At 32.5% G+C, this 10411-nt stretch overlaps 2 protein-coding genes across 11 annotated transcripts; one reads left to right on the top strand and one right to left on the bottom strand.

Moving 5' to 3' along the window:
• Positions 1–803: 803 nt before the first annotated feature.
• Positions 804–5090, top strand: LOC113868173 (protein REVEILLE 7-like). 9 transcript variants are annotated; one of them, XM_027503763.1, is made up of 7 exons: positions 804–985; positions 1273–1349; positions 2584–2682; positions 2824–2935; positions 3024–3085; positions 3289–3714; positions 3828–5078. In XM_027503763.1, the coding sequence occupies exons 2-7, from the start codon at positions 1338–1340 to the stop codon at positions 4521–4523; spliced, it is 1407 nt and encodes a 468-aa protein (XP_027359564.1). In that variant the 5' UTR covers positions 804–985; positions 1273–1337; the 3' UTR covers positions 4524–5078. The 9 variants fall into 9 exon arrangements, with proteins under 9 accessions (XP_027359564.1, XP_027359562.1, XP_027359568.1 ...); XM_027503761.1 differs by having other exon boundaries at positions 805–985; positions 2584–2706; positions 3828–5090; XM_027503767.1 differs by lacking the exon at positions 3024–3085 and adding an exon at positions 2402–2477 and having other exon boundaries at positions 805–985; positions 2584–2706.
• Positions 5091–6034: 944 nt separating this feature from the next.
• Positions 6035–9436, bottom strand: LOC113868174 (organelle RRM domain-containing protein 6, chloroplastic). 2 transcript variants are annotated; one of them, XM_027503771.1, is made up of 4 exons: positions 9090–9436; positions 8021–8089; positions 7781–7887; positions 6035–6443 (listed from the first exon to the last, which is right to left on the bottom strand). In XM_027503771.1, the coding sequence occupies exons 1-4, from the start codon at positions 9385–9387 to the stop codon at positions 6357–6359; spliced, it is 561 nt and encodes a 186-aa protein (XP_027359572.1). In that variant the 5' UTR covers positions 9388–9436; the 3' UTR covers positions 6035–6356. The 2 variants fall into 2 exon arrangements, with proteins under 2 accessions (XP_027359572.1, XP_027359571.1); XM_027503770.1 differs by having other exon boundaries at positions 6107–6443; positions 7781–7890.
• Between the last annotated feature and the right edge of the window lie 975 nt (positions 9437–10411).

Here is a 10411-nt window from a genome sequence, read left to right as displayed (position 1 = left end):
TCACATGATTTATACCTTTTTAATCTAATTCTCTTAAATTATTTGTTTAAGATAATTAAATCTGCTTTAAATAAAAAAATAGATAACAAAATATTTTTAAAAGATGAAAAATATTTTAAGTAATTTTTAATAATGTATAAATTATTTATTTAGTTTCATAAATATTAAAAATTATTACATTATAAATATAAATTTGTGATAAGTAGTTTTTAATTATTTTAGATCAAGTTAATGTTAATATTTTTTTGTTTTATTATGATTAAATTATTAATATTATTTTATTGAAAATTATACAATAATTTATATAATTTTTTTATGCGTTCTATTTTATCATTTTTCTTTGTATATATATAATGTCTCTCATGTTTGTGTACATATTAAAACAGTTCACGTGCAAGAGTCGCGCGTGAAGAAAAATAAACAAAAATGATAATAAGTCAAAAAAGGGACACTAAAAAACAAGCAAAAAAAAATCATATTTTAATAAAAATCTTCTCAATTATCTTCTTAGCATTCATGTCTTCCACAATAAAATCTGAAGCACCACAATTTTCACCAAATATTATTTTTTTGACATCAAAATTAATCGCTAGACATCACAAGCACGCGCCACGTGTCTTGGGTCCCAGACCATTCTCAGCCACAAGTCTCTAATGCCTTCTGGAATCCTCTATGGAAATTTCTTTTTCTTTTAATTTTTCTTCCAAAATATTTCTTCAAGCTGACGTGTCACTCTCTCCTTTTTTTCTTTTTTGTTAATTTTTTTTAATTTTATTTTTTTTAATTTATAATGTTTCTCCCTTTGTGTTCTTCCCCTCCCCTTCTCTGCTCACACCTTCTTCGTTGCTTCATTCTCTCTTTCTCTTCTAATTCTCCATCTGGGTTGCTCTGATTTTCTCGGAAAATTGAGTTTTTCCGAGAAAGTTCACATTTTTACTGCTAAATCGCGAGTTTCCCAATTGGTTGCCTCCATCAAAATTCCAAGGTATCAATTGTTCTCAATTTGTGAGTTTGTGACAAGAACCTTGTTTGGATTCAGTTCCTCGCACGGTTTTGTCTTATTGATCTGATTTGTGCAAGGACACTAAGAGTTTTATTTTTATAAAAAAATAAATAAATAAAAGCAGTGTATTTTGCAGTATCTGTGGGAGAATATAGAAACTGTAGAGAGATTATGAACAATGCTTCGTGATCTTTCTTTTCTCTGTTAAAAAAATTCATTTTTTTTTTTTTTTGGTTTGGCTTGATTGGTGGATGCTTTTATTGTTGTAGGGTGCTGGGGTTGGTGTGTCTGTGAAGCTTTGGGTGTTTGCAGGACTGAGTCTGATTTTTCTTCAATGGAGATGCAGGTATAACAGGAACAGTTCATGTTGAGATTTTTTTGGAATACCCTCTTGATTTTTGTTCCTATTTTTGCATTGACTGGATACTGGAGAGTTGAATGATTTAAAATATGGAATTAAGTTGATTCTTTTTTTTTTTCATTTGGTCTTTTGTTTGTTTGGTCTTAATCTTGTATTTATGAGTAGAGACTATGGTTATATGTGTCAAGAATATTTCAGCTTCAGATGGAAGTTGTATGGAAATTGGATTTGAAAGATTCTTCATTCTTAAATTTATTCAGCAGTTTGCCTCATAAAATAACAATTTGAAACAGTGTTTGAGTGGCAACTTGATCAGCATCTTAGTTGTTCTGCCATTATGGTTGTGTAAAGTGCTTTCCAAGTTTTTGTGCTTCTAGGTTTTAAGAGTATTGCTATGAGATGTTATTCTTTTGTGGGAAAAGGTACCTATCTATATTTCATTGACGCCATCTAAAGATGTAGAGAATGGTACACGTTGGGTAGGCCTTATCATAATGAATTTTCTTTTACAAAAATGGATATGCAACTTGGATATGACTCCAATTGAAGTAGTTGTGGTTTGGGGTATAACTAGGTTTGCTCAATATAGTAACTAGATCATTTTTTCCTTTCAAAGAAATTGATAGTTTTCTATATGTAATTTGAGATTTTTTCCCCTTTCTTTGTTTCACTACTTGATCAATTCACTCTTAGTAGTGAGACGTGATATGTGAATTTTTTAATTTTTTTAATGAAAAATGTTTTAAAAATTGAGAAATATTTTGTTCAACAATTTACAACCTTCTTCACCTTGAAGTTTTGGATGGGAATTACTGAGAGAGAGCTTTGTCAGCATGACAGATGATTTCTTTTTCATGTATGCCATTATTGACATGGTGTTCTTACTAGAATATAAATGTATATTTGCTATGGTTTGGGTATAGCTGCATTGGTTAGTGTTTGAAAGAGATAAGAACTATGCCCTTATAGGCTCTATATAATATGCTGATACTTGGTTGGAAGCAGGTTTCAATTGTCTTACGTTCAGTCTTCTGGAGACTTTTCTCCTCATTTGATAGGAAAAAGAGAATTTGAACTGACTTTATTTCTTAAAAGGAACTGAAATATATTCTAGTGAGCATCATTTTCTTTCATTATGAAATTATCCATTTCTTTTTCTTTTATTTCCATTTCTTTATTGGTGGGAAATTATCAATTCATCTCCTACGATTGAATGTAGGACCAAATAGAAGGCACACGATCAACCATATTTGGCACGGCTAGTAACTGCCTCTCAAATGGGGGCAAACAATCTGAAAATGTTGCCCGTATACCTTCTGTTGGAAACAGCCATACTCCCAAGGTTGCTTTACTTTCCTTTTTGAGATATTCTTTCTGTTTTCATCAAGCAAGATGGCTGGACTACCTTTTGGTTCTACTTTAAGTTTTGGTTTCCGGAACTTATTTCAATTTTCATTAGGTGAGGAAACCATACACCATTACTAAACAAAGGGAAAAGTGGACAGAGGAAGAGCATCAAAAGTTCCTTGAAGCTTTGAAATTATATGGTCGCGGCTGGCGTCAAATTGAAGGTATAAACTCTGCCCTGATTTATTAATCTGAAGAAAATGATTTTTCATTTGTCTTCAAGTCAGATGAGGCCATTTTCTCTTCCTGCAGAGCATATAGGTACCAAAACTGCAGTTCAGATTCGAAGTCATGCTCAAAAGTTTTTCTCTAAGGTTATTATTATTATTATTTTAAAATTTCAGTAGATAATTCCTGCTAGTAACATGGAAGCTATAAACATAGAATCGGATTTTGATTGGTCTATAGACCTATTTCTACTATAACCAAAACATTTTGATCATTTTCAAATTTATAGCATTAAAGTTAGAGATGTATTGGCTCATGTGTTCTTAAGCTTCACTCTACTTGTTTTCAGGTTGTGAGAGAATCTGAGGGCAGTGCTGAGAGTTCTATACAGCCAATTAACATACCTCCTCCTCGGCCTAAGAGGAAACCCCTCCATCCATATCCCCGTAAATCAGTTGACTCTTTCAAAGGTCACACTGTACCAAATGAAACAGAAATATTTCCATCGACAAACATGTTAGTTGCAGAGAAAGACACCCGGTCTCCAACCTCTGTGCTATCTACAGTTGGTTCAGAAGCATTTGGGTCTGCATTTTCAGAGCAGACTACCAGATGTCTTTCACCAAACTCTTGCACCACTGATATTCACTCAGTCAGCTTATCACCTGTTGAAAAGGAAAATGATTGCATGACATCTGAACCATCTGAGGAGGAAGAGAAAGGGCCGCTGGCTTCAGTTCCTTTATCCACCATTTCTAACCCAAACATATGCATGGTATGATAACCTTCATGATATTCTATGATTTAGCTTCTGAAACAAATTGATGGTTCATAGAACTCTCGTGGTTAATGTTTTGCTGATTTTCTATTTCTCTGGTGTTACTGCAGAAGTCCGAGTTTAGTTCCAAGGAGTCTGAATGTTGCAAAGATGCTACTGCCAATATGCCACACATCACTAGTATTAAGCTTTTTGGAAGAACAGTCTCTATGGTAGGTAATCAGAAGCCACTGAACATAGATGATGAGAATGGTGAGCCAATAAAGTCTGATGAAGTAGATGATGTTGAGAATGAAAAGCTTGGCCAATCAGCTGAATCCGAGCAAGTAGAAACAAAATTATCACTAGGTTCGTGTGGTGGTGACTGGCACATAACAGCTGATGCTGATGGAGCTAATTTGACCAACATAGAGCCCCCAAAGGAGAATCTATGCCTGAGTGAATGTGCACTTGATGCGTCTTTTCCAAGGTGGAGTTTGTACCAAGGCCTTCCAGCTTTCTACCTCGGACCATGCAATCAGGTCCTAAATCCCATGTCTCTTCAGCCTTCTTTGAAAGCAAGAACAAGAGAGGAGAGTTCTTGCACTGGTTCTAATACTGAATCAGTTTGTGACATGGAAAATCAAGGCAAGAACTCAGATGCTGTTGATTTCGAGTGTCATAAATATCATGAGGGGGGAGGGGCACCCCAGAAGTGTGCGAGGGGTTTTGTACCATACAAAAGATGTTTAGCTAAAAGAGATGGAAATTCTTTAATTGTTGCCATGGAAGAAAGGGAGGGGCAAAGAGCTCGTGTATGCTCATAGCCTTCCTTCCATTTTTAGATGATTCATGCTGTTAATCTGAAAAAGGAAAAACTGTGGTAAATAAGGAACTGATTTAGGTAGCTGTGATCTAATTGTCTAATTGGCAAGCATCTGATTTCTATTCTTTTTTCCAATACCTCCACCTGATTTTCTTCCTTCTTTCATGTGAAAACACTTCCATGTCCAATAATTCAAGCAGGGGCTAGTGGCACTGTTCTGGCTTGTATCATTTAATAGTTACTACAACCAAATAGAGACATATACCATCAGTATATTGTTACTGTTTTATTTCTACTTTTGGCATGTCTTTTTAATTGCATGATTGCATCAGTGATAGGGGTGTACCAAGGAAGTGTGGACAAGCGCAGTATGTTCATCAAAGATTTGTTGTTGTCATAACAATTGTCTTTGAAATGAAACTGACATGACAATTTATTAATTTCAATGTCGTGTGCTGTAATCACACTAGCATTTTGTACATCTGGATTTTCTTTCTGTATTAATTTTTTTTTTTGAGTATAAACATTGTTTCTTCATTATCAGATTTACTGTATTTGTGTTCCTTTCCCGTGTTGTGTTCTTAGCTGACTGCTGGAGTGAAATTAGGCGCACTTTGCCCAATGGTTGGTCTCAAAACAACGGTATATACATTGTTACCTAATAATAATTTAATAGAGAAAAGTGACAATATCTGAGTTATTTTAGTACACCGAACGCATGTGGCAAGATTAATAGATAAAGTAGTTGTGACAGCTAAAATATTACCTAAAAGATTAAAAGCTGGAAGTTATAAGTTGACAGTCAACGAATTGATTGATTTAGTTTAATTTTTTTTATGAAATTGGTTATTAAATTAACTTACAACTATAAATCAATATAACAGAGATATAAAGAAGGAATTATGATTAATAAAAATGAAAAAAAGTACCAAACTAAAAACATCTAAATTCAACAGTTTTATGGAATATTATTTTGTAAAGAAGTTATAAATAATCAAAATAGGTTTCTTTACTAAATAAGATGTTTATAAGCTTATAAAAATAATTTATAACTTATTAGAAGTTTGTTTTTTCAATTTACTCATCAAGAACTTTATCAAATAACAAAGTGTTGGAAACAAAGAGTTTATATGAAAGTATTTTGTATAACTCCCATATAAAATTTTATCAGTTTATTTCAATAAATTTCTTAATATAGTTTATTAGAATAAGTTATTTTTAATCTATTCCTTAAAATTTTTCAATCAAATTTATTATATAAAATTTCATGTAAAAAGTGCTTATTGAATAATTAATCAATTAACTTTTATTTTCCAAACACACACTAATTTGATCTTCAAGCTAATCAAATAAGAGACAAGATAACTTGCAAAACCTTATAAAACGCACTCTTATCTGAAGTGTAAGCCAAACAAATGCAACTTCCTATAACTTCATTATACCCTATACAACGATGATTCAAATTAATTAAAATCAAGTGATGGAAAGTCAGCAACCGAAATTTTGATTCCTGTTAACAATTACTTCAGTACACGCCATTGGCATTTATATAACATTGTCAATAAGTACATTAGACACGTATGGCACAAGCATGACAAATGCATGCAGAATAATGCAATGGCAGTCATGTTACAGTGCTTGAATGAGTTCCATTGCCGAATGTTGAGGGTGGAACGGGGTGAATGAAAAGAAAGGACCCAAAAGAAAGTTTCATCAAGTAGGGAACCTTGCATATAGTGTCAAACACAATAACTGTAGATGTTTAATCCAATACTAAAATGTGATTATAGCACACCACAATGAACACATGGCTAATGTGTCCTTTGGGCTTTCATTACAATCTAGTGTCTTGCTTAAATCTTTGCCGTAGCTCTGATCTTGGTTTAGCAACTTCCACAAATATGACCCTACCATCCAAGAACTGAAAAAGTGGTTCCTTTCTTGTTAGTATTCAACATAGCTTAAAATTATTTTAACTTAATTAAAAATAGCAAATAGGGGGAAAAAGGAATAGAAATTTAAATTTGAAGCCAAATAATTATTAGTCAATTAGAATTAGAACATCAAGATATAATAGCAAATCTAAAGTCTAAACTGAGTCAGAGGAGGCATAACATTTGAAGATCAAGTTTAAGGAATTGAAAATAAACTGTTTTATAGAAATCCTTTGACAGTGTCACAGTGAATGATATGTTAAGTATTTGACTTAGAGATGTCAAAATGAGCTCCTCAGCCAGATTTCGTGCTTGGAAGTACATCAGGCAAAAAAGATCTGTATTGTATATTTAAATACACCGCCCCACACTAACATGATCAAAGAAAAAGCTCAGATGGATCAGGCAAAAAGATCCAGAATTAGTTTGGACCTAAAATCTAAAGCTCGGACACTATGTTTAACCAGGGAATAATCAAGCCAGTCTATTTTACTAGCTTTAATTTGACTGCCTCAAATTTTAAGAAGTTACAATCCTCCACAATTGAAAATATAGAGAGGCTTCAAAAATAGTGGATTTCATTCAGCTTCATGAATAACACTGTAGTATTTTTTTGACTCACTGCCCGCTTAGAAAGTTGCATCTAGTTTCTTCCGTAGTTAGAAATATAAGTGTAATCATGTATATGCTTATTCCTTCACTTTTCAAAAATCCACTCTTGTTACCAAGATAAGTCTTGAGATTAAGATGGCCATATAAATTTAGTCGAGGAATCAATGCAAAGAACCCAAGTACAATTCTAACAGTGTCAACCAACCTATTGGCAAGCTAAGGATATAAATCCATGCAATGATTTAGCATAAGCTCAACGTCTTCCCTTTTACATCATCGCCCTGTCCCCCCTTCCCCTTTCTTGCTTTCTACAAGATACACAAGTTAATCTTTATGTCTATTGTTCCTGATAAAGTCCACATTATCTGCAAAAGTAGTCTTTTTATTTTCTTCTTTATTATCCCTATGTTTTTGTGCATACAGTAATCAGTTTATTAGAATTTAGAATACTACCCATAGGTGATTATGTTCACTTTGAGTACTGTATATAAGCAAGTTGACTTGTAATTACAAATAGGGAAATTAACCAAAGGATGTCTTTTTAGCACTTGGCAAACACAACAAATTACTCCCCAAATTACTTATAGTTCGCAATCCAGAGGACTCTCTCTCCAAATTACTCTCCTGAACGAGAAGATAAACCACCATTTCCATTTATGTATTTGAGGTTCCTAAAATAATAACACCACGATAAGAAACAACAAAATCATACCTTTCCATGCATTCCCTCAATCGCTTTCCTAGACTCTTCTTCAGCTGCATAACGAAGAAAAGCAAACCCTCTTGGTCTATTTGCAATTTTATCCATCACCAGATTGACTGTTTATAGAGTTAAGAGAATAATTTCAAAGAAAAAAGTGTTACCAACAAATTTCTCAGAACTGGCAAATGAATAATAGATAGTCAAACAGCATAATTGAATAACGGAAACACCATTATTTCCTGTCCCTACCTTCCACAAGTTGACCAAAATTCTTAAATGCATTCCGCAAGCTCTCTTCAGTTGTACGGAATGATAATCCTGAAAGAAACATGAGATACCATATGAAAAGGTATCCTAAAACGTGAATATAAACAATCAAATATAAAAGGGATTCATAACAGACTGCAGGAGTTATCCTAAAACTAAATGCATCAAACAATAATGAGTACAATCTGGGGACTGTAGCAAAGATAGCAAATAGCTATTGAATCAAGAGTAATCAGTAATCACAGCATATAACTGACTGACATCAAAGTTCATTACAGATAAAATGCCTACATCATTTGCGATGAAAGATTCCAAAATATGCTTTGTTTTATGAAGTCGTTAGCTAGACAAGAAAAAAAAATTTTGCTAGACTCTAAATGCTTTTTGGAAACTAATAAATAGACGCCTAAAGAGGTTGACGGCTGAAACCAAAAATACGATTGCAGACTCTCAGATTTCATATAAATAGTTTTTTAACATCACGGGTTAAAAAAAATGATATATGATGTTAATACCTAATAGAAGCTAGAGATACTGGTAAGCTTGTTCTAACGTTCCATTAAATTTTCTGCATAACAGAACATTTTACAGTGCAAAATTTTCTATAAACTGAATTATGCTCAAAATCAAATTCACAATAACCCTAATCAAAATACCAGCCTTTCACTTCTATTCTGTGAATCAACGCACTCCTCTTAGTCTTAGCAAGTAGTTGAACAAGGCAACAGCATTTCACATACTAAATAAAATTCTAAAGGTTTCCGATGCTAAAACTACACAGTGGAACCATGCTCTACAATCAAATTAGTCCTCATCCTAAAAGCAAATGAAAATCTTCCAAACGTCCCCCCACCCCCCACCCACACCAATTCTCATTTACAACAAGAAATAAAATTGTTGATATTTATCAATACAACCACCCAATAGGGGCAAGACCCATAAAAGGAACAAAGAAAAAGTTGAAAACTTTTTGAGTTGTTACCAAATATAGATCAATTTGGATAAGAAAAATGAAAAGGGTAGTAATAAGAAAAGAGACAAAGTTGCTTACCACTAACATAGAGCTTAGTTGAAGAAGAGGGTGTAGTAGAAGAAGATAAGTTTGAGGATTCAGAAGGAGAAGGAAGACACGCCACAACAAAGCAACTACTACCTTTGTTTTTAAGGGGCGAAGATGAGAAGGAACAAGAGGAGGAGGTTGTTGTGTAATTGGTTTGAGAAAAATTCAGATGAAGTCTACGTTTTTGGCTCTTAATCTTATGGCGGAAAGTGAAAGCATTGTGTTTTATGGATAATGAAGGAAGAGGAAGAGTTGCTACCTTAACAACAGCAACAACGTTGTTAGCCATAGCTGATAGCACCTATTTCCTCAGCACTGCATAGATTACAAAACATTGCAGTTTATGTGTGGGCTGGACCGGGTTGGTCGGGTTAAGTTTCATTTGAGAAAAAAAAAACGCAAAGTATCGAAGGTTGGATTATATTTTGATTATGACGAAAAAATTGAATTCGACAAAAAAAAATATTGAATTCTGATAGGATCTATAAATGACTTAAAGTGAGATTTGAAATTTTGATATATAAATAAATTTTAATATAAAATAAACATTTTAAAATTTGGATATTTAAAATATATGAAAATAAACATTGATAATAACAAAGCTATGTGTCAAAAAAAGAAAAAATAATAAATTAATATCAAATTATGTGTCATCGAATAATCAATTAACATTAAAATAATTCTAAAAATAATAAATCTCAACTCACCAAGAATTAACTTAGTATAACTCACAAGTTAAATGACCTGAGTTATGATAACATTAAATTTTTATGAGTTCGATCTTTTGCAAATCAATCCATTGCTGAGCAAAGTTGAGTTGGGTTAATTTATATATTTTGCATTGGATATTTGTATCATCAATAACTTTGCTAGTTTTTTTCTAATTGAGTTATCTTACAATCAATAAAACTGACCCAAAAAAAATCTTACAATAAATAAAAAATTAAACATTGTTATATTAAATATAAAATATTTATTTAAATTCACACACACATGTATGGAAAGCAATTTAATTACTCTAAGAATAAATATTAAATAATTTACTTTGTTAAATAACTTTTATGAAAAAAATTCATTAATCCAACTATTAGATTAGTCATTCTCATTAAGCACGTTAGTGTTTTGTGAGTGATTTTTTTCTCCAGCCATTTTTCTTTTTCTTCAAAATTTTAAACTACCTTGGCAGATTTTAGTAAGGTTTGTAGTTTTGGGGTGTTTTGCTATGTGTATAAGAAAACAAACCCTCCTTTAATTAAGTTGAGATCCATATTTTAGAAGGTCCAAAATATATTTTTTAAATATTCCGATCCAAA

This window comes from Abrus precatorius, unplaced genomic scaffold, assembly GCF_003935025.1.
Source record: "Abrus precatorius isolate BTA unplaced genomic scaffold, Abrus_2018 Scaffold5, whole genome shotgun sequence".
Taxonomy (NCBI): domain Eukaryota; kingdom Viridiplantae; phylum Streptophyta; class Magnoliopsida; order Fabales; family Fabaceae; genus Abrus; species Abrus precatorius.
The sequence above is the reverse complement of the archived record's forward strand: the minus strand, read 5'-3'. Positions and strand labels throughout refer to the sequence as shown.